The sequence below is a fragment of the Adiantum capillus-veneris genome, chromosome 17 (genome assembly GCF_014529385.1).
Source record: "Adiantum capillus-veneris isolate H3 chromosome 17, ASM1452938v2, whole genome shotgun sequence".
In the NCBI taxonomy this organism is placed as follows: Eukaryota; Viridiplantae; Streptophyta; class Polypodiopsida; order Polypodiales; family Pteridaceae; genus Adiantum; species Adiantum capillus-veneris.
Genome location: NC_140947.1, coordinates 34,913,333 through 34,937,298, shown reverse-complemented (window position 1 = coordinate 34,937,298; position 23,966 = coordinate 34,913,333). Strand labels below are relative to the sequence as shown.

The 23,966-nt window shown below is 43.6% G+C and overlaps 2 protein-coding genes across 4 annotated transcripts in view; one reads left to right on the top strand and one right to left on the bottom strand.

Moving 5' to 3' along the window:
- The first annotated feature begins 6,041 nt into the window (after positions 1 to 6,041).
- LOC147437051 (uncharacterized) lies at positions 6,042 to 11,858 on the top strand. 3 transcript variants are annotated; one of them, XM_086486457.1, is made up of 6 exons: positions 6,043 to 6,877; positions 7,076 to 7,208; positions 7,555 to 7,658; positions 9,087 to 9,258; positions 9,479 to 9,607; positions 9,705 to 11,858. In XM_086486457.1, the coding sequence occupies exons 1-6, from the start codon at positions 6,783 to 6,785 to the stop codon at positions 11,730 to 11,732; spliced, it is 2,661 nt and encodes an 886-aa protein (XP_086342583.1). In that variant the 5' UTR covers positions 6,043 to 6,782; the 3' UTR covers positions 11,733 to 11,858. The 3 variants fall into 3 exon arrangements, with proteins under 3 accessions (XP_086342584.1, XP_086342583.1, XP_086342585.1); XM_086486459.1 differs by having other exon boundaries at positions 6,858 to 6,877; positions 7,076 to 7,203; XM_086486458.1 differs by lacking the exon at positions 7,076 to 7,208 and having other exon boundaries at positions 6,042 to 6,877.
- LOC147437050 (uncharacterized) overlaps positions 11,784 to 23,966 on the bottom strand; it is a 31,374-nt gene continuing 19,191 nt past the window's right edge. The window contains exon 2 of the mRNA XM_086486461.1: positions 11,784 to 11,920. Coding sequence (XP_086342587.1) covers positions 11,828 to 11,920 — 93 coding nt within the window. The 3' untranslated portion in view covers positions 11,784 to 11,827. The remainder of the gene's footprint in view (positions 11,921 to 23,966) is intronic.

The following is a 23,966-nucleotide window of genomic DNA, read 5'->3' as shown; positions in this document are numbered from 1 at the left end:
AAAGACAGGGGCTCCTCAACATCATGGAAACTAGACACAGCCAAAGCATAACAATCTGATGCATAAGATGCATGGCGAGAGCCTGAACGAGTACGGCTAGAGAAAGGTGCATCCAATTTACTGTCACGCAAAGTGTGCACCAGCCATTTTGGCATACCTCTAGCCTGCTCATTTTCAGCCCTTTCCTCATCAAGTACATCATGTACATCTGCATCAGTAATAGGCTGATCTAAAACATTTTCAGAAACCCCCATAGGCTATACATTTGCCTCATTGGAACTTACATTCGTATTTCCACCACTGAACAGAGGCAACAAAGTGTCATAAATGTCCTGTGAGCTTACATTACTGTCTCTAGTACATGACAGCAAGGGCTGAACAGAATCTTCCACAAACACTACATCCTGAGAAACCAGAATACGTTTTGTTTGCGGATGATACAACCTGTAACCTTTGCTTTCAGCACTATAACCAACAAAAATACATTTGACAGCCTTATCATCCAATTTTTTGCGCTGCACTTGTGGCACCAAAGCATATGCCAAGCAACCAAAAACACACATGTGCTCAATAGAAGGTTTTCTATCATGCCATGCTTCATATGGAGTAATAGACTGCAAAGCTTTCGTAGGACACGTGTTAAGTACATAAGTGGCACACATGATGGCCTCAAGCCAAAAAGAATGCGGTAAAGCTTGACTTTTGACCATACATCGTGCCATTTCCTCTCAGCAACACCATTTTGCTGAGGTGTGTAAGGCACTGTACATTGGTGTTTTATCCCACGACTAGCCAGAAATGCATTAAATTCATGAGACATATACTCCCCCCCTCGATTGGAACGGAGGGTGCCCATAGTACATTTCGACACATTTTCAGCCATAGCCAGAAATTGTTTGAAGCACATAAAAACTTCGGACTTCGCTTTAAGCGGAAATACCCATGCATGCCTGGAGTAATCATCAATGAAAGTCACGAAGTACAGGTAATTGCCCAAGGACGGAGTTTGCATGGGCCCACAAACATCACTATGCACAAGCTGCAACCTGCATGTGGCCCGAACTGAACCATCCTTTGGAAACTTAGAACGCTGCATCTTACCCAAAATACAGCCTTCACAAACATGTTTGACAGGTGCTTCAAGAGGTGGCAAAGAAGCAACCATATCAGATTTCTGCAAACGCAGCAAACTGGCAAAATTCAGATGACCAAAACGTGCATGCCAAAGTTTTGCATCTAAAATATCCCTTGAATCTGCAACAACAGTTGCAAAATTTTGTCCACACTTGTCATACAAAGTGAGCTTATACAGCCCACGGCACAAAATCCTAGATGCAACAATTTCATCACCAAAACTGAGATCATGAACTGTACATCTGTCATCCACAAATTTGACTACAAGTCCAAGTCTAGCAAGTGCGGATACATACAAGAGATTCTTCTTGATCCCAGGTACATAAAGTGCATCAACAAGTGTGAAGGAACTGCCATTAGCAGCAGTGAGCACAATCTTTCCAACTCCCTGAACTGGATAAGAGGCGTTGTTGGCACAAGTGACTGAATTCCCATGAGGGACAGACTCGAGAGAGGTAAACAATTCACGATGTGAGGTAATGTGCTTTGTAGCACCACTGTCAAAATACCACACATGTGAATCTGCAGCAACTGACAAGCATGCATCATGGACAGCAGGATTGTAAGTGCACTCTGCGCTAAAAGCCCATTTCGCATCAACATCAGCAACACAGTCTCCTTTCACAGAAGACTCAACAATGGCTGCATTTGTAGTGGAACCACCCTCTTTCTTCTTAGCCTCTTTGGCCTTCAACTTAGGACACGACTTGATCAAGTGATCATTGGCTTTACAATAATGGCAACGTATCTTCTTTTTGCCCTTATCACCAGAATTTCCAGATGAAGTACTGCCAGCAGAGGCATAAGGAACATAATTTTTGCCACTGGCAGCAGAACCATAAGAAGTGGCTGCATTACTGTTACCACCCTTTCTTTGAGAAGCAATAAAAGCCTGTTCAACTGCACGCTGCCTAGTCCTGTTTTTTCTAGAAAGTGACTCTTGCAATAGCAATGTGCATAATGCATCAAACTTGACAACTTCAGGATTTCCTTGGGTCATCAGTCTCCAAGTACTAGCAAAAGTCTGGTAGGAATCTGGTAAGGCATCAAGAACAGTCTGCACAAGGAAACTGTCTGAAATGACTTCACCTACAGAAATAAGCTGCTCATTGATATCCTTGACACTAGCAAGGAAAGTGTCCATATCATCTTCCTCATGCATAATCTTCGACTCCAGCTCTTTACGCAGCAAAGCAATTTTAGCCTCATTGCGGCTCGCATAAAGACCCGCTAAAATATCCCAAGCCTGTTTTGCAGATTTGGATGAACGAATGTGAGGAACAATGGTGCGCTTCACAGACAATGCAATCAATGCATGAGCCTGCTCATCCTTAACATCCCAACGAGCTTGTTCTACTGTAGGAAAAACAACTCTAACAGCTGCAATCCTTGCAGCAAGATCTGCAACATCCTCAACATCGCCTACATCCTCAGAACCAGGACGTACATCAATGCCCTGCACAATGTTCCAGACACCCTTTGACACAAGAACATGTTGCATCATATAAGACCACATAGGATAGTTGTCCCCATCCAACCTGTCCTCAGTAGCAAACATCTTGAACACATTTGTGTTGTTGTTGTCAGCCATGGTAAATGCTGCACCTGATGTGAAAACTGCCCAAAAATAGGAGAAACGGAGCGGGAACAACCTGTGCTATATAGCACAAACCGTAGAAGACTATAAGGCACCTGTTATGCAGAAAACGGCACTGACAGAAATTTTACACAAAATGGCGAAATAGCCTGTGCAGTACTGCCTGTAGTGGAAACGGAGGCCGAAATGAGCCCAAATCAAAATTCTGAGTAGACCAAGCTCTTCGAGTTTTCCCCAAAAAAAATTTGACCTGCGAACGCTCGCCAAAGCTCACTGAAATCGGAGAAAGTGAGCAGGCGTGTGCTGGAGCAGCTGGCGACTAAGCCCGGGAGGACGTGACCTGCTGTGATACCAATTGTTGGAATTAGGGTTGCAGAGAAACGCACACAGCTTGGAGAAGACGAAGGAAGCTCAAGGCACACAATAGAGAGTGTGTTACTTAGTATGCAATGAAAAGTTAGATAGCCCTAAAGTGATGGGCGTATATACAATGCACGGGGGAAAAAACCTCCTAAAGAGGGAAAAAATGCCCCGACGGTCCTAGTGTGTTCACACACATCACTACCACATGTATATGGTAACAGTCTCTTGCAAAAGTAGCATGGATTTCTCGACCACATCAATTTTCAACAGCCCAGAGCTTCCTGGCCCTACCCCTGTTGGGCATATCCTACAATCAGTGCATTCTAAGAGATGACATCCTGCACAGGAGCACCACATTTGGCATACATATTGACCAAGGCATTGCTAAGCACTCCAATTTTTTGCAACAACCCTTGACTAACAAAATCAGAGTGAATTGTTAAGCCCATAGCATCATCTTGCATAGAGCCACGTGCCTTCAAGATGCATGCATAGATGATAGCGTCTGGATAAAGGCCATCGCTTCACATCTACTGAAAACATCCCAGAGCTTCCTGGCCCTGCCCCTATTGGGCATATCCGTGCTTCAAGAGACGACATCCTACATAGGAACACCACATTTGGCATACATATCGACCAAGGCATTGCTAAGCACCCCAATTTTTTGCAACAGCCCATGACTAACAATATCAGAGTGAATTTTTAAGCCCATATCAACATCTTGTGTAGAGCCACATTCCTTCAAGATGTACACGTAGGTGATTGCATCTGGATAGAGGACCTCACTTTGCATTTGTTGAAATCAGCCTAGAGCTTTTGGGCCCTGCTCTTGTTGTGCGTATCCCACAATCAGTGCACGCCTTTCCAAATAGTAAGCTCCTCAAGCACTTTTTGGGCTTTTGGAAGTGCACCACGTTACTGTCTCTTCATGTTGCAAAGTAACATCTTCATGCTACAGATTATTACATGCTACTAATATACACTGATTAGAAACTCGGACGATTAGCATGCTCCCCCCTATGGTGCAATCTCTACCTTCATGCTTTAGAATATGATTACCTTGCAAAAGCCCTTAACTCACCTAATCCAAAATCTATCTTGGCAAAATTTGGCACGCCTTATAGATACTTGGACGACCTCCTCATCATTAACTCAAAGGACCCTCTACAATTCACAAATAACCACACCATATACCCTGAGTGCCTAAGCATTGAAAGTAATTTTGGCACCCAAGCCAAATTTCTCAATCTCCAACTAACAATCACTGATAACCAATTAGTCAAAAAACACTCCAAAAAAGAGGATGGCCTACCCTACAAACCTATCAAATATCTCCAAAAGTCAAGTAATAGACCTACAGAATGGGGCCACAAAGTGAACAAGTCTTGGTGGAAAACCCCCCTGAAAACACACCCCTCTCAAAACATAACTCAACCCACAAAAAGGGCCTTATAAGAAAACACCTCCTATAAAGAATGTGGGCGGAAAGAGAAGAGTGGTAACCTCATAAAAAGGGGAATCTATAACTGACCACCCCCACTCCCCTCACCTAAAATACAATTAAAAAAGACCTTCCACTTCTCTCCCCCCCCTTTCTTTGCACGGTTAAGTTTATTTGGAGGGAACCAAGACCTTGGAGAAACCTATATAAGGACAAGACTCCCAAAAAGATAATTGCAAGAGGATTTCATACTATCTTACCAAGTGCTGTACTTCTTGCCGTACACCATGGACCCTCTCAACCAGGTGTTGTCTCATGCGTGATTTATTAGAGTGACATCAATAACACGTAGGAGTTTCTTACGACACCTATTCCACCTTATGAACTAACTTTTTCTTGTTTCTTTTGGGGTGATGGTGGCAGGTAACAGGACTCTCCTCTCTCTAATGCATGTGCATGAAGGACACCCATTGCCAATAACATCAAAACCATTGTAAAATTTCTCCAAGTTGCTCTAAAATAGTCTCACTTTGCCTATGGATGTAGATTTTTTAATTAAATGTCTGCTTCTATGGACATACATGTGTGATACATTCATCTCTACTCCCCTAAATTTCCAAGAAATTTTGAATTGTTCCATTTAATACTCTCTCTCTCTCTCTCTCTCTCTCTCTCTCTCTCTCTCTCTCTCTCTCTCTCTCTCTCTCTCTGTGCAGCTATATACAATATTTGGTGTGTTCCACAATCAATCAAATGACTCCACCTTGCTTTTCCAAAATTAGCTCACGACCATAGCTTTTGCTTCACGACATGCATATCTGTCTTCATCATCTCTATTTCGAATTGTTTTCCTCCAATGAGGTCCTGCGAAGCGGCATAGGTCACTCAAGCACGTCACAGAAACAAAGTAGGGTCTTGATCGTGAGGGAATTCAGCAGGCTGTTGCTGGCTGTGTATGATAAAGAAGTCGCCTCTCTCTCTCTCTCTCTCTCTCTCTCTCTCTCTCTCTCTCTCGTCGGATAGATCTTTCAGGTCTATTGGGATAGTTTCTATGACATTAACAATCCTCTTCTTCTTCTTCTTCCTCTCTCTCTCTCTCTCTCTCTCTCTCTCTCTCTCTCTCTTTATATACAGTATTTGGTGTGTTCCACAATCAATCAGTTGACTTCACCTCGCCTTTCTAGAATTAGCTCACGACCATAGCTTTTGCTTCACGACATGCATATCTGTCTTCGTCATCTCTATTTTGAATTATTTTCCTCCAATGAGATCCTGCCAAGCGGCATAGGTCTGTTGTCAACATTCTCAAAAACGCTATTACACAATCAAGGTAAAGAGTTGTCTGCTTTAAGCATTGTGCAATGTGAATGTCAAGCTCGAATACCTCATAATCGAAGTAGCCTCTTGGGCAGTATGAATGCAGTCTAGGGACTGTCAGTACAAGGACTTCAAAAAAACACACCTCAGCCTAGCCTAGTTCAAACTAACACAGCAGCCCACCTATTGGTAAACGGTTGGCAGTGGGCAGTGGGCAGCCTGGCACAAAGAAAACGACTGTTAACGAGCACTTTCAAACTGCATAGTGGGAAATTCAAAGGCGAGGTAACGTTGCAAGACGCAGACACAAATAGTTTCGGAATAAATTCCGTACTACACGTTGAGCTTTCTCCTCTCCTGGCTATGGCGCTAGGAGACGCTGCCACTTTGGACGGTGACCAAAATGTTTCTCGTGAGAAAAGCATCAAAAGTCAGAAGCTTCTGTAACTTCGTAAGAGTTTACAATTGGACATATGCAGACTTCAGTGATAAACACCTAGGGTTTTGAGATATTCAGTTCTCTGCATATTCTCAAGGCACACTGGTAGGGACGATGGGCATGGCAGCAAATTCTTGCCACTTGTGTAACTGCCTCAATTTCTAGCATTTCATTGGAGTAACACATGCATGAGTGAAGAGAATGTACAGAAAAGGCAGCAGGAGAGTTGCTATACCCATGGAGTTCTCCTTGCAGGGTTCTCTGCATATTCTCAAGGCACATTGGTAGGGACGATGGGCATGGCAGCAAATTCTTGCCACTTGTGTAACTGCCTCAATTTCTAGCATTTCATTGGAGTAACACATGCATGAGTGAAGAGAATGTACAGGAAAGGCAGCAGGAGAGTTGCTGTACCCATGGAGTTCTCCTTGCAGGCTTCTGGCGCGAAGCAGCTGATGCCTTTCTTCATGGCTGATTAGTCTGAATTATTCATGGCATCTGTTGTGAAGCGGCCAGCACCAATCCCCAGATGGTTTTGGTTTGCCTCTCTGCTGGGCTGCACTCCTGGTTTCAAGAGATCACGATGGTAATTACAAGCTCAGATTGGTTCTCTTCTTTGTCATTATATTTCATGATGTACATGGTTCCTTTCTTTAGTGTGACATAGAGCTATGGCTTCATTGATTTTTAGCATTTATTGCATCTCCTGTCTTATCTTACAACTTGTCTATGTGATAGATGTATCAATTTTGATGGCATGTATGGGCACTTGTTTTGATGCCAGCAAGAAGCTGCTGAAGGTAACAATGTCCAGGATTAAGCTGTTAAGGGGTAGACGCGAGGTTCAAGTGAGGCAATTGAGGCGGGATATTGCTCAGCTTCTGCAGCTTGGTCAAACAGAGAATGCTGAAAGTAGAGTAATTTTCTGACTTTGACACATCTAAGTCTGCCACCAGAAAGATGGTAAATTGGTAGAGTGTTGAAATGCCAAATCAGCAAAACAAAAGAAGTGAAGGTTTTTGATCATCTGATAAACATTCTGGCACCGATTTGTCTTCAACAACAAGAAGCAACTTATCTTTAGATTAAGTGCTTAATGAGAAAAACTGTCCTTTAATGTGCTACTGCAATACGTGTATATACCTTCATGGTCAATATTGATATGTTATAGCTGTTCTTTCTTAGTTGCAAAGCATTGGTAATTGTCTTGTTTGTTTTTCCTTGCATCCTTCTGATGGGCAATGCTACATTTTTGTTTATCAGCTGGATAGGTTGTGGAAAGAACAGAGCCTGCTGTCTGCATACCTAAAAATTGGAGAATACTGTCAATTGGTGAAAGCAAACCTTTCCAACATAGCTTTACCATGGTAAGGCACAATCTTTGCTATTACTGCATCTATTTTGGAAGAATCACTTTACCATTACCAGCATATTCTTTTCAAATGGTATTGGCGATGACATAGGTAAGAGAATTGTTTGTAGCATCATTATATTGGAGGAAATCTGGATCTTTTGACCATGCATTGACACTGGGCCCATGCCTTGACTACCAGAGGTTTCTCACATCGAAGTTTGGCCTGGGCCATGTGCTTTTTATGATCTGGACTAGGTTCAATATGGCATTGCAATCAACAAGATGGTTTATTCTATGCCTGTGGTCCATTAGAACTGCAAGCTCTGTGTCTTTTTTATATGAGCTGTGCTTGAATAGCTTCAGGCTTGCAGTGGTGAAAAGTCGGCTGCCTTAGTGTTGTCTACCAAGTGCAAGTGTAATCTTTCCAGTTTTGGTCAAGTCTTTCAGTTGCAATTTGTGTATTTCAATGGGTCATTGTCCGTCGATGTGTGATTACACCTTGATGCCCAGAGAAGAATCCTATCAAGACAGCAAGCAGATCAAAAGATGCGAGTATCCATGTGAATGTCCTTCAAGTGTTGTTGATCACGATGTATCAGGAGATGACATTATGACTAGCCTGCTAATTGATCGTAGGTCTCATCGCTAGGGGATAGAGAAGACAAAAAACTCGCTGTAGAGGAGGAAGGTTAGTACCTTAGTTAGCACCTAATGAAGAAGTTGTCAACAGGCCGTTCAAAAACCATGATATAGAAAGTGAGGTGCTTGTTCTCTTACGTGAAAGCCCTAAACTAGCTATTTTCTGCACTTGGTAGTGCACTGAACAGACAGGTGTATTCTCAGCTCTGTATTTTGGATGATGTTTTGCAATTGAGTGCTTAGCAACTATGCCTTCGAAGCTGTATGGCCACTTATTTCAGTGCAAAATTATCTTGAAGCTGATTGAGAATGTGAGGTGTTGTTCTTCTCGTATTCTCTCTGCCCTTAGTTGCATCTCATCATGTTGTGGCATTTTAGGCAATGTAAAGCTACTATCGGTTGCATGATGAGTGCGTATTTTGTAGGATAAGGTGACTGATAGAATTTAAATTGTCGCCTCTATTTTAGAGCTTTCACATGTCCAACTAAATTATTTTGGAGTTCTGAGATCAAATAGGACTGGTTTTTCTTCAACGCTTGTGCTTTTACTTGGCCCACAACATGGTCTGACTTGTAGACTTTTGGTTGAAACAAGCTAGCAGTCTCTCTCTGCTCGTGTGTGCAGCAATGTCGCTATCCTGGGTAAATGTAAGGCACAAAAATAGAGTCTTTGCTTTTGCTCATTAAATGTACCCTACAATTAATCACATTGAATGAAAATCTGGGTAAAGGCTGTTGATAGCCACAGGTATCTATGGCTTGTCACTGCGTTTTAGCGTTGATGTTGGTTGGTCTGTTGCAGGGAATGCCCTGTCGATTTGAAAGAGCCCATTGCAAGCTTGTGTTTTGCTGCATCCTGCTGTGCGGATCTTCCTGAGCTGCAAGAAATTCGTGAAATAATGGTATTGAAGTATGGGAAGGACTTTTCGCTTTCTGTACATGAGCTGTGCCTTGAAAAGCATGTGAACAAAATGGTGATGTTCTCCTCTCTTACCTCTTTGTATTCGTGGTTTAGTGTGACTTGATACCTTGGTAATACACTCCTCTTTATATGTGAGGGTGATGTACTTCTCATTGTGGTTCTCTACGTGAGGCTTATTGCTGTTTATGTTTGCAGCCAAGCACCTGAATTCTGGAACAGGTTACACCAACATGAAAAGTTTGCTCATTACTGCTATGCTCTGTTGTTGACAGCTTTTGGAAGCTTTTGCTACAAACGAGCAGTCAGAAGTGTCTAGAAAAGCTCTGTTGAAGGGCATATTTAAGGAGTATAATGTTGTGCAGCCCAAAAAGCCCATATGTCCATCCAGTCATGACTCAAAGGTTAGTCTACCACTTTCTTTCCAGTGTTTTTTATGGCAACTACCTTGGAAAGTTGAAAATTCTCTTGTCTGATTTACGTACTTGAGGTGTTTAACAGAAAGAGCAGCCAAAAGCTGCAAATGGCAGCAGTCTTCCTGCTGTGGAGAAACAAGAAAAACATCAATCTGCAAGGCAGACTCCAAACAGGACGATAGATGAAGGTAAGAATGGAGAGCACACGTCTAAAAAGGAGGCAAAGAATCTTGTGCAGCACAAGCATGATCGGAAAAATGTGCACCGTCAGTTGGATGAAGGAACAACCAAAATTTCTCACAATATGTTTCTCACAAAGTCATCACATGATAAGCGTGGTACGGATAAAGACAAGAAGAGAGACCATAAGAAGGCTACAGGAGCTGATCAAGTTCGAGAAGGAGACGGGCATCTTTTAAACAAATTGAAGCCTAATAACAAGAGTTTACGGCCAGAGTGCGCAGTCATCAATGAGCCGAGGGTATATTGTGAAGGTCCTCTACCAGGAGATGACAATAGGAAAGGTCGTCCAAAAAGTAGGGGTAAATTTCTGGATGAAGAAGTCAGGTCAGAGAGGGAGGTAAATGATGTTGCTAGAGGACAGCATGAAGGTGGTAAGGCACCTCCTTTGAGAGATGCTTATGAGCAGATACATGGAAAGGAGAAGCCGACTTATGGCAAATATGCTGGTCAGGTCTTCCCCAAAGGGCAGCAGCAACATCCCTGCAATGAACCTGTGTCAGAAGGCTTTAAGCTTCATTACATGCAGCAAGAGAGGAATTTGTATAATGCAGAGGAAAGCCATGTAGAGAGGGATGTTTATAGCCGATCAAATGGGTATGCAAAATCAAAGAGGGTCATGCATGACTCAGAGAAAACACAATGTAAGAAAGGGATGCCACACACCGACTGTGACTATGTAAAGGCAAGTAATGAACTCCATAGCAAAAGCAAGAGAAGATTGAGGCCAGCTGATGATTGTGATGATAACATGCTAAACTTTACATCCTTTTACAGCCATCCCAATGAGAAAGAAGAATTAGGAACTGGATATGAATTTGGAAATCAACAGTCTCCATGGAGGAATAATGATTTTTTGCCAGAAGACAAGGGTAGTCAGAAGGTGTCGCAAGAAAGGAAGCATTATTCCTCAAACAAAAGTCTTCATTATGATATCGCTGAAGTCGAGGATGCTCATGTCCCTCAGAAAGCAAGGAAGGAGCATGTAAACAAACATCATCGTGCAGATATACAACAAGAGATTGGGACAGAGTTCTGTGAGCTGTTGCCAGGTCAAGCAGCGACGGTATGTCCTCCTTTGCATAAACATTATGATGACTATGAGTATCAGTTGAAAGAGAGCGCAAGGCAGCGAAATAAAAATCGTGATACGATCCAAAATGATATTGCTGAAGCTGGAGCCAAAACTGAGACTTCCAATAACTGCAACGAAACAAGGCCACATAAAGGTGCAGTTGGGCACTGTATTGATGACGGACATGTTCCAAAGAACTCTGGCATCCATGTGAGGCAAAGACTCAGTAGGCGAACGAAAAATCACGGTCATAGAAGAAATGGAAACTCAGTCAATGAAGAACCATTGCAAGAGGCATTACCAGAAGAGAATGTCAATGGCAATGCTTCCTTGCCTGGCCGCATAAATGGGTCCTCTGCATTTGGAAATGAAAGCACTAAGAGAGATAGAGGGCACTTGTCGGGGTTGAGAACTGGTCGAGGATCAGAAAGAGAGTTCTACGCCGCAGAGGTGAAGAATGGGGCACAGAAAGTAGATAAGCAACCTGAGAACTGGGAAGATGATGGAGGGGCAGAGGTCAAAGTCGGTGAATTAGAAAAGGGGAGGCTGTTGTCAAGCACATTCTCCAAGCCACCAGATCGCCCACCGCCTCCTATACCGCCTTACAGAGTGAGCTCTTTACCAAGCAGGCAGCCCCTTAGCAGTCCTGTTATGCCCCAGCGAAGTGTAACTTTGGAAACAAGCCATATTCGAGGGGTTGAAGAGCCCCATGTCCATCCTAAGCTTCCCGAGTATGAGGATCTGGTGGCCAGCTTTGCTGCACTCAGAAATAAACCACATTCTGCATGCTCGAGGTAGTTTCTGTTTTCACCCTTTCATGTACGGCGACTCTACATTCTCTATTCCTTCATTTTTTTTTTCGATGAACAAGAATACAGTGTTAACAAGATTGATCAAGGAAGATTACAAATCCTTTTATTTGTTTTTCCTGTTTGTCCCTTGATTTGCAAGCCTATGTCCATCCTTGAGCTTCCTGGCCAGCTTTGCTGCACTCAGAAGCAAACCACATTTTTTGTCATCAAGTTAATTTCTGTTTTCCCAGATCCTTGCAAGGGGACTCCAAATCTTCTCTCTCTCTCTCTCTCTCTCTCTCTCTCTCTCTCTCTCTCCTGCCTGTTGAGGAGGATTGATAGATCATCTTTAAGACGAGTTCCTTCTTTTACCCCAGCAACATTTATTTATAATCCATGTTTTTCTCTGTTAAGCAACAATTTTGTTTGGTAAACATCAATTTTCTTTGTAGAATGTAGCATTAGTTGGGAAAATTTGAAATTGCCAGCTCAAGTCTAGATGAGTAGGAGCTCATTCCCCTAAATTATTGACACACATATGTGTGCTCTCACGCTTGCACGCATGTGTGCACACATTCTCTCTCTCTCTCTCTCTCTCTCTCTCTCTCTCTCTCTCTCTCTCTCTCCGGTTAGAACTAGCTAAGTGATCAAGATGCACACGTCACTCAGGAAATCTTGTTTTGCACTCTACAAGTAAGTAGCTACCAGGCAGGAACACATCACAAAATGGGAATAAGTCTCAATTTTGTCATCATATGAGGTCCACAATAATAATGATTCCATGTAACTAGGTCAGCACGGTTTTGAAAAAATAAATAACCTTTCAAAACATGTAAAGTAAAAAGAAAATAAAAAGCCCTAAGACACAAAATCATTTAACTCTCTATATAAAGTGGTTGTGTGGCCTGCATGCAATGTGTGTGTACCTTTTTACATTTTATTTCTCTTTTTCTCTGCATTTTTTGTAGCTACAATGTTTGAAAATAGAAAACATTTTGAGTGAATAAAACACGTGAATTGAAGGTTGGAACCTTACGCACAAAGTGGAGAGTTAAGAGCTCAATGATGTACTCTAATTACTTTAAAGATTATACAATGGAGTTGGAGTTGAAATGTGAAAGGTCATATAGGAAATGAAAACAATCCCAAGAGATCGTGAAACTTGAAGCCAACTTGAAGGAGGTTGTGGATCGTGAAGCAGTCACCAACTAATCATTCATTCTTAGCTAAATGAGTCCAAGCTGCTTCGAAACTCTAGGAGAAAGTAGGCAAGGTCTATCAACACAGTTTTGGAACATTGAAACCTAATTCTGGAGGGTACACAAATCGCGATCCATTGTTACACAGGTCATCAACACTTGAACAGAAACAGTAACAGCTACCCTAAGACCTATGATCAGCCTCCCATCAAAAGATTAGCATTTAAACTTGAAAATATCACTTGAACAACAAATAGTCTCACACAACGTAGAGGTGAACCTTCATTAAACTAACAGTGAATACAGTCAATAGATGGAGCAAGAGGAGAGGAACACAATGCTCTTATCAAATTTTTGTTTGCATTACCAGATTAAATTAAATGTTGATTACAAAAGTGATGTGTAGTTCAACTCCACCTGTACAATAGCTTATCCAAAAATCTCCTAAATGTATTGAAAAAAATGACTTATATATCTAGGGTATTTTAAAATGTGACCTTTAAGCCCAGGTTCCCATGGGTATTGTACCATTAGTGATTGGAGCAAATACAATTACATCATACGTTTGAGAATTCCATGTACTTTTGTAGTATGGTAATTACAATGAGAAAATTTTATACTAGAAGTAGTATCCGCCTTGGCCTCTGCAAAATAGCAGGTAAACTTGGGCTTTTTTCTTAAAGATCGAGTCGGAGGCTTTCAATTTTATTCGGAATTGGAAGATGACAGTCGAAAAGGAGGACTTGCATGTCAAATGTTTTCGCTCTGACAGAGGGGGTGAGTTCACTTTACAGGACATTGCACAGTGGTGCAAGTTAGGAAGCGTGCCATGTAGACAGAGATGGACGCCATCGAGCAGAAATAAATTTGGACTTTGGTTCCGAGGCCCAAGAAGCGGAAGGTGGTTTCTACGAAATGGATTTTCAAGACAAAGTACAAGGCCAATGGTTCCCTCGTCGACAAACACAAGACGAGACTTGTTGCTCGGGGTTTTACACAGCGACCCAACGTAGACTTTGACGAGACCTTTGCTCCCACCGCTCGCATGACTACCATACGCACAACCAACTTTAGTTGGCCTATCTTTCAGATGGATGTCAAAAGTGCTTTTTTGAATGGATATTTGGATAAAGAAGTTTACGTGGAGCAACCTCCTGGGTTTCATATACCAGGCAAGGAGGACTGGGTATATCAGTTGTGGAAAGCATTGTATGGACTGAAGCAGGCTGGACGACAGTGGTACCTCACACTTGACCAGTTTCTCATGAAGCTAGGGTACGGCATACCTCATCAAATTCTAATTGTTATGTTGTCTCTGATGACTCTTTGGTTACGATAGTGATTGTCTATGTGGACGATCTCATTTCACAGGCTCATGGACCAGCAAGATCAAGTCAATCATGCAAGCTATAGAGACACGTTTCGAGATGATTGATCTTGGGCTTCTTCACTATTTTCTTGGATTCGAGATCTTTGAGACACCACCAAACATCTTTATTTTCTCAGCGAAAGTTTGCGAAGGCTATTCAATAAGCGGCAACATGGGAGAGTTGTGTTTTCCCCAGACTGCTACGACTCGTCTTATATGCGACAATCAGAGTTGCATAGCTATTGCCAAGAACCCTATCTTTCATGCTCAGAGAAAGCACATTGAGGTGTAGTACCACTATGTTTGGGAGCGGGTTTTGGCTTGAGATCTTCATTTGGAGTATGTCCTTACCGCGGACAATGCAGCAGACATCTTCACGAAGGCTTGGACCTCAGCGGACTTTGGCTTCTCACCTTCGACTCATCTATGTTGTCTCAGCATCCGTTGGTGTTGAGAGGGGGTGTTAGAGTTACACCATTGTTGCTTCGCCATTTTGTATGGCTAGTGATTGTCCCGAGCTGGCCACCCATTGCACACTACGGAGGTTGCACATACGAACACTTTAGCACGTGTCCGGTCGGTCATTTTTGAGCTGGCTGGGTGCACACACATTTTTAGCCATTTTTGGGGTTTTATGGTTTTTGCAGTTACACATTTTTGCCCTACCTCAACCCAACATTCTATAAAAGCAATGCTTGGGGTCTTGTAGTCATTCATTGTGTTATTGAGAACATTGCTTGCAGAGATTTGTGCATCTCGCGTTCTCTCTCTCTCTCTCTCTCTCTCTCTCTCTCTCTCTCTCTCTCTCCAGCGTTTTCGGCGCATGTGGCTCTCACACTCGCCGCTGCTCACTCTCACACTTGCGATACTCATCCGACTTACACAATTGCACGCCAATTTGCAAAATATGGTTAGAAAAAGACATAACAGGGGATGCATTTTGCTTAAGACCACTTCAATCTTCTTTTAACCAATCAAGGTACTGTGGTGGCATGAAGTGAGCCTTGAGCTTGTCTTGGAAGTCGACCCAACTGAAAGAGAGGGGTACGCCTTCCTCGACATGCTCAAGATGCTCAGCTATCTATGACTCTTGCCAAGCTTGATGCCAATTAATGGCATGACCTGTTAAACACATGGCAGCAAGCATAACTTTACTGTTACTTGTTTTTTTGATAGTCGCAAAGCAAGCATTAAATTGATGCAACCAAGAATGAATCAAAGAAGCATCCATCTTACCATCAATCTTACTAAATGTCAACTTCTCAGTGACTAGATTGTTGGAATCTTCGCCTCTACCTGTGGTACCTAACGACTTGCCAATCTCCTTGAGTGGCTCGGACTTCGAGAAGAGTACTTGTAGGACCAACTCTTTCATGCGTTGGTCTCTTTGCACCTCTCACTCTAACTCCATAGCCGCACGCTTATCTTCGGCCGCTATGCGTTGAGCTTCGCGTGCTTGCTCACGCTCAAGCTCCATAGCTTCCCTTCTTTCTTTGCGATCTTGCACTTACATCCAGGACATGGTGAACAAACCACAAACGCAAGAGAGAGAGAGAGAGAGAGAGAGAGAGAGAGAGAGAGAGAGAGAGAGAGAGAGAGACCACAAACGCAAGATGTAGAAAGAGGGGGCGATCAGTCCCCCCATGACTACCATCAACCATAAGACGTGCAAATACATGCTATGAAATGGCTACCCCCCAATAAACCTCGTCACAAAACCATCCTCAGTAAATCAAGGGGAAAGGGGGGGGAGACTCTTCGTTTGAGGCTCTTGAAATTGAATCTATGAACATATCCTCTCCAATCCACCCAATGCTGCATGTGCTCTCGTCAGTCTAGTGTCTGCTCTGCTGCTCTCCTCAATGAAAATGCTGGTGTCTAGAGACCACTCCACTGTCTCATGGCCGTATGTGAATGTGGGTGCAGATCTCCTGGCCCACTGTGGGGTGGTGTTAAACACCATAACCTTGGTTTTACCAAGGTTGATAGACAGACCCTTGTCGTGAGCAAACGTATGCAAAGCATCCAAGTGAATTTGCATCCCCTCTAGAGAGAGAGAGAGAGAGAGAGAGAGAGAGAGAATGAAATGAAATGTTATATTAACATCTTCAAAAGGCCAGAATGACCTATGAGACAAAAAAGTTACAATCAGTGAATCTGATACAATGTCTGAGTACAAAAAGTACAAAGAACTAAAAAACTAAAAAACTGAAATGAAATAGGGAGGGCTTAGATGAGATCCCTCATCGGTCGCTGTCGAATTTCATCAATATCCTCCATGGTCAATTGTCACCAGCGTGTGACTACTATTTATCCTTTTTGTTGATTTCTTTCTTATTATCTATTTACTTTCACTTTTGGGAAACACCCCTCGGGAAATCTAACTGCCCTGCATTGCATAGCTAGTGTGGAACTGTCCAGAGGGAGTACAGGCCTGAGGGCAAGAGAGCACTAAGGTTGGACAAAGACTATGGTTAGCCAAAGTGGGGTCATTGACTAGCCAAAGTGGAATCCTTTGCTACAGAGGCTACATTTTAGTTCTGGATGTGGCCGCAGTGTACAAAGAGGGTCGGATGACCTAGAAAGATACAATGGCAGCATCTCCTAAAATTTTGGGAACTGCTATTTTGGGACCTGAAAATGTGTTTGCGTCATTACCTCCGGAATGACAAGGGGAACATTTTCTTACTCTGCCGTGAAGTCAACTGGGCAACCGGTTGGGAGATTTTTAGGCGGCAACCCCGAAACAGGAAAATGCCTGTAAATGTGCCAACTGGCACCTTTTGGTGCACTTTCCTCATGCAACAAGAAGTGGCGCTGATTTTTAAGCTGGGAGAGGCTCATTTTCAGTTTTGTCACAGGTTAAGAGCTATGGAGTGCTTGCTTTCCCTCTTATGCACAGTGCGGTGCCAGGAGTGATGCCCTGCACGCTACGCATTGCCCTCTCTCTCCCCTTTGGCAGTATGTTATGCCCCACTAGTGGGCTCTTCATTTGACCAATGTACAGTTGTATGGGTTCATGCGCGATTGCTGAGGCAAGAGCCTCTTGCACAGGTATTGGATTAGCTAGCGGCTAATCCCCCGCAGGTACAGGTGAATTCGGAGAGGTTTCATGCCAGAAATCTCGTCCGATTCAAAGGGCAAGTAGCCCTACAGGTGCGGGAGCGCGAGGACTTGCTAAGGATGCGACCGGCACACGAAACGGAGCCCGAAATAGTAAATTACAGCCTGCTGTGTATTTTTACAAGTTTAGGGTTTTGGCCCTAAACTGACCCTAATACCCCCAGGAGGTTCGGGGACGCAAGGGGACCGCTGTACAGGTGATTTGGCACACTTTCGGGGCCGAAAACAGAGAATTCAACATGCTGCAGATTCTCGCCAGGTTTTGCAAAGTGCCCGTATTTGTCGGGAAAGTCATTCAATGCGTGGGAATATTGACTGTGAAGGGTCCTAGTACAGTTATGTTGCCGAAATCGGGCCGGAACAGTTGAAATTCAGCCGAGTTTGTGCGGGGCAGCTTGTAGGGATCCACAGCGTTTATTCCCTCTTTTGAACAATAAAGAAATACCAAAAGGGGCGCCTAAGTTAGGGGCCAATCTGGTGTCGGTCTACTCATACAGGTGCAATCTAGCAGCCTGTATCCCTCTCCCCTTTGTTGTGTCTTGAAAGTACAGGTATAATAGATGACTAATAATGGGTGAAAGCTAAATCAAGGTTTGAAGTAAAGTCTACCGCGCTTTTTGGATTGAACAGGCCGGTTTCATCAATACTTTGACTGGGCGTCTCGCATGCCGAGCTAGAGTGGACTGGATCCGCTACTGCAACCTCCATGGATGACGTGAGGTCCCCCGTGTTCGTGGGCGCCTGGATCTACCTAGCGCAATGGCTCGATCAATCAATGTACCTCTGGTGTGAATGTGATCTGAGATCTGCTGTGATGATTGCTCCCCTGGCTGTCCTTTGGCTGGTGTAAAGAAGTCTGTGATCTGTCTCTGAGTCTGGTTCTCCCTCGACATCCTCAACAAGCTCCTCTACATCTGCGCAACTCTAGTAGAAACAATCCAAGACATCTCTGATCCTCATATCTCATGACTCTAGAAAAAGGTTCAAAACCTATCTGAACTGACAGTGGAAGCGACCTCGTATCTCATAGAACATCGGCAATGTCATGTGTGGTGTAGCTCTGTCTCTGGCTCTAGGCGACATAAGTGACATATCCTAGCCTCTGCTGGTACTTCTCTAAATCAGCTAGTCTTAATCCTAAGCTGATGTGAGGATGTGCGTATCTGCCCAATAGCACACCGTATCCCATGAGATAAGTGTGTATCCATGTATGCAGGCCTATTTACAAAACCGTCCTCTGGGAGTTGGAGAAGATGCTCTCTATAGAAAACCATCTTTGTGCTCAACTCCTGTGTCGGCTGTATCCACGTGCTCCTGGTATCCTGTTGAATCAGATCCTGACGTATGAGTTTGGTGATCTCTATCCGTGTAAGAGATAGGGAGGGTGCATCCAAGGAGTATTGGAACAGGGGTAATCTATCCATGCTGAAACCATGTGACTGAAACCATGACATCATCTGCCCATACCAACATGCTTTATCTCCCTGCTGTCGAGATGACTCTAGAGCGAGCCGAGCATATCTGTCTCTAGGGAGGTCCCATAAGCTGTGTATAAAGGATACCGTTCTAGTCAATGCCTCAACCACGAGAGGGGAGCGGCTAGCTCGGCTCGGCATAATCTCATGTGGCACTGAGGCCTTAGCCCGAATCAGCCGAGAAATCATAGACACCAAACTTCAAATTTCTCTCCATCTGTGTTGCTTGATCTACCATGGTGGTCTACTGAGGGTCCCCATATCTGAACTCCGTAAAGCATAGCTGAAGCCACTAGAGTGTCAAAAAGCCAGAGCTTCGTTCGCGGTACTTGAAACTAAACCTACGAACAAATCCTCCCAAGACTGCATAAGCTCTCCTCAATGAAAACACAGGTCCACTGAATACCACCCCAAGATGGGTGTATGTATCTGTGTACTCCATCGTCCCTTGGCCATACATAAATGTGGGTGCTGACCTCCTGACCCACTATGATGTGGTGTTGTACACCATAACCTTGGTTTTCCCAAGGTTAACGGATAATCCACTATCATGGGCAAATATTTGCAAAGCATCTAAATGATGTTGCATCCCCTCTAGAGAGTCAAAAATCAAAACAATATCATCAGCATATAACAACAGCGGGATCCATGTCCCTGCTAGCTGAGCACCTCTGTCTCCCTCTTGCTCTACAAAGTCTGAAAACTCATCCACATACATCCCAAAGAGAGTCGGAGATAGGGGGACATCCCTGCTTTCCTAGTGCTTGACTTACTCGTCCTTTTTGCGGATTAATACTTTTTGTCTTAGGATGTTTTGTCTCTTTGCCTTCATTAGAGCTTGAAGTATCTCTATGAGTCTTTTGCACATTTTGAGTCTTTGTTTCTCAATCTCTCGATGCGGATATGTCAGCCATCTCTATTCCAATGTCTGATTGGTTTTTAGTCTAGCCTCACAGGCTTGCAATAGATGCTCTAAAGGTTCTATAACATTATCCACCATCAAGACTGAACCTCTCAGTGATGTCTTGGATGACACGACTTCCCCTGTCGGTCCCTTGCTTTTCCTTTCTTGTTTTATGTCATGTGACACATCCAACCCTATGTGTCCGTGGACAAGCTATAGCATGATTAGGGTTCAATCAGTCCAGTCAAGTCTAGATTAGAAGTGATCTGGCACTTTTGTGAGTCTATTCGTAGACCGTGCATGCCCAATCACTTAGCACAGATGCATATCCTCTGGTTGCACACAGCATGATCATCAATATTCCCTTCAGAATCCATCACATTCAATCAGGGGAATTTTCCAGTGCATTTAGCCTATTTTCTCTATTTTTGGGATTTTCACTTACTATTTTTAAGTGAGTTTCCAACAAAAGTAGGCAGGGCAATTTTGCTAAGTTAATATATAAGCAAACCCAAGTTAGCACTTTCTGGCAGAAGAGGCAGCAGGAGCACATGCTCAACAGGCACCTTCTCAGCAGAACCTCGCAAGAACTTCTTGGCGTTTTGGTCTCCAACATCGCCATAGACTTCAGCCAGCGTTTTTGGTTTGCCATCGCCAACCTCCAACACAGCTTGGCGTTTTCAGCATTTCTTGACCACCGGCAACTCCAGCACTGCAGCAATTCACTAACGCTAGCAAGAGCTTCAGCGTTTTTGGATTTCAGCACCAGATCAGCACTAGCGTTTTTGCTAGCAACAGGAAGGCATCAGCGTTTTGGTTTTTCAGCCTTAGCGACATCAGAACCACATCGTTTTCAGCCCTATGGAACAACAGTAGAATCAGCCCAAGTTGGTTGTAGAAGAACCCCCATTTTCAGCCATAGAAAACGCAGCCAAAACAGTCATTTTCAGCCACCGAAACAGTCCTGAAATTCAGCAGATAGAAGACCACAGATTTCAGCCATCAAGTCGTCGTCGTCAGCAGCATAGTCCCCAGTTGCATCAGTCCATTGCATACGCATCGTACCACTTTGTGCAATCAAAAGTAGACCACTCTCGCCGATGAGAGTGGGGCCTTCGGAGGAGGGTTTTACAACGTCTTTGGTGTCGTATCTCTCTTCTCTCTCTATCTGTCAGTCTCATACACTTACATGCACAGTGTCCATTCACTTTGTTTGTGATCATAGCATTCTCTCATTAAGAACGGAAGGCTCTCCCTTCCATAAGAACAAAAGGAACCTTGAGCACAGTTCGGAGCACTCATCTTGGCTCTCGAGCCTAGGTTTCAAGAACTCTCACAGGAAGTATTATGTGTTCGCATGATTGATACGCACGCATTGTTCGAGTGCTTCATTCGTGGTCGTTTCCTGTATTTTAGGCAGCATCGTTATGTGATCCCTTTTTCTAGGCATGACATATTGTATGTTGAGCACGTTTCTCTCATGGATGAGCACGAATGTATGCGGATTTTTCATGAAAAGCTGAAAAGTACGTATGTAAGGAAGTCACATTCCATGTCTCTTCCTTGGCATGACACAGTTTCCGAACGAGCACATGAAAGAGTGAGCACCAAGCATGGGCATTTCCGTTGTGAATTGCCACAGTTGATTGCTCTAGATCATAAGCGAAAGATTCGATCTCATTGTTTGCAGGTGTTTGATGAACGGGTTGTCAATCCGTCTCTATATTCATCTACATTGCATATACAGTGTTTAGCCAAGACAAGATTTTTTCCATTCACTTTACCTAGAATGGGTATGTTCATGTTGTTGTGTTGGAAGTGGTTTCAAGAATTTTCAGCCATGGAGATTCTTGAAGACGAAAGAAGCAGGATACTCGACGAAGTAGAAGCAAGGAAGGAGCCACAGAAGATTTTTTGTCGCTTTCGGCGCGGCCCAAAGAAGCAAGCGTTGCATACCTTTATGAAGTTCAAGTACCGCACGACCCACACATCAGAGTGGGCCGGCGAAGAGTCCCTTCTAGGATTCCGAATGCTATTGACGATCTCCCTTGACGCCACACAGTTCGGTACCAGTACCTCACTTTGAAAAGGAGGGGATGACACGTGACACATCCAACCCTATGTGTCCGTGGACAAGCTACAGCATGATCAGGGTTCAGTTAGTCCAGTCAAGTCTAGATTAGAAGTGATCTGGCACTTTTGTGAGTCTATTTGTAGACCGTGCATGCCCAGTCACTTAGCATAGATGCATATCCTCTGGTTGCACACATCATGATCATGAGTATTCCCTTCAGAATCCATCAGATTCAGTCAAGGGAATTTTCCAGTGCATTTAGCCTATTTTTCCTATTTTTGGTATTTTCACTTATTATTTTTAAGTGACTTTCCAACAAAAGTAGGTAGGGCAATTTTGCTAAGTTAATATATAAGTAAACCCAAGTTAGCACTTTCTGGCAGAAGAGGCAGCAAGAGCACATGCTCAACAGGAACCTTCTCAGCAGGGCCCCGCAAGAACCCCTTGGCGTTTTGGTCTCCAACATCGCCATAGACTTCAGCCAGCGTTTTTGGTTTGCCATCTCCAACCTCCAACACAGCTTGGCATTTTCAGCATTTCCTAACCACCGGCAACTCCAGCACTGTAGCAATTCACTAACGCTAGCAAGAGCTTCAGCGTTTTTGGATTTCAGCACCAGATCAGCACTAGCGTTTTTGCTAGCAACAGGAAGGCATCAGCGTTTTGGTTTTTCAGCCTTAGCAACATCAGAACCACAGCGTTTTCAGCCCTATGGAACAGCAGTAGAATCAGCCCAAGTTGGTTGCAGAAGAACCCCCATTTTCAGCCATAGAAAACGCAGCCAAAACAGTCATTTTCAGCCACCGAAACAGTCCCGAAATTCAGCAGATAGAAGACCACAGATTTCAACCATCAAGTCGTCGTCGTCATCGGCATAGTCCCAAGTTGCATCAGTCCATTGCATACGCATTGTACCACTCTGTGCAATCAAAAGTAGACCACTCTCGCCGACGAGAGTGGGGCCTTCGGAGGAGGGTTTTACAACGTCTCTGGTGTCGTATCTATCTTCTCTCTCTATCTGTCAGTCTCATACACTTACACGCACAGTGTCCATTCACTTTGTTTGTGATCATAGCATTCTCTCATTAAGAACGGAAGGCTCTCCCTTCCATAAGAACAAAAGGAACCTTGAGCACAGTTCGGAGCGCTCATCTTGAGCAAAGCGCAAACAATCATTCCGTTGCACCTAACATTTTAGCTTCTCTTTGCTTTATGTAGCTCAATTTCTAAGGTGGTTTGCTCCTTTTACCTTTTTGCTTTCATCTTGTCTTGTTTAGATTTCCACGCCTTTCTTTAAGTCCTCACTGATATGCTCTCAATTTCAATTTGAACAAGTAGTTTATGTTCTTTCTTGATAGGTTTACTCTTGGCAGCTTCTTGAGCTTGAGCTCTAGACATTTACTAGAATGGTAGGCTCAGTTTTCAATCCACTCAAGCATAACAAAATCCCAATAATATTCATGGTAGCTTTTCCCTTGTTATCAGGATATTTTGGACTCTCCATGTCAGACATACCCTCAGTAGTGCGTACTCGTCCCACCACTATCCTATATAAAGCCAAAATTCCCCATATGAGCTCAGTGGGTACACCCATGTCGTGTAGTCTGCGCATAAGTCTGGATGTGGGCACTGTGTCAAAAGCTTTGCGGAAATCCACAAAGCTACAATAGATGCTCTTGCCATGGTGTCTGCCCTCCTCAATAATAGCTCTTAAGTGTTAGAATTTGGTCAAGAGTGGAGAAACCTCTCCTGAAACCTGTCTGTCCTAATGCTTGTATGCCCTCTCTCTCTGTCCATTTACTCAGCTCCTTCTCAAGAATAGATGCATACAGCCAAGCTAGTGTGTGACCAACCATGATGGTGCGATAATTCCTGGGAACCGTGGGATCTCCTGCCTTGAAAATAGGCACAATCATGGACATACTCCAAGTCGCAGGAAAACCTCATGCATGGCTCGATGAAACATCATAGCAAGAAGATCTGCAAGCATATCTCTAGCATGAATGAAGTGCTATGCTATTAGACCGTCATGATCATGTGCTCTCCCTTTCTTCATCCTGTCAATGGCTTTCCTCACTCTCTCAACAGTAAAGAAAG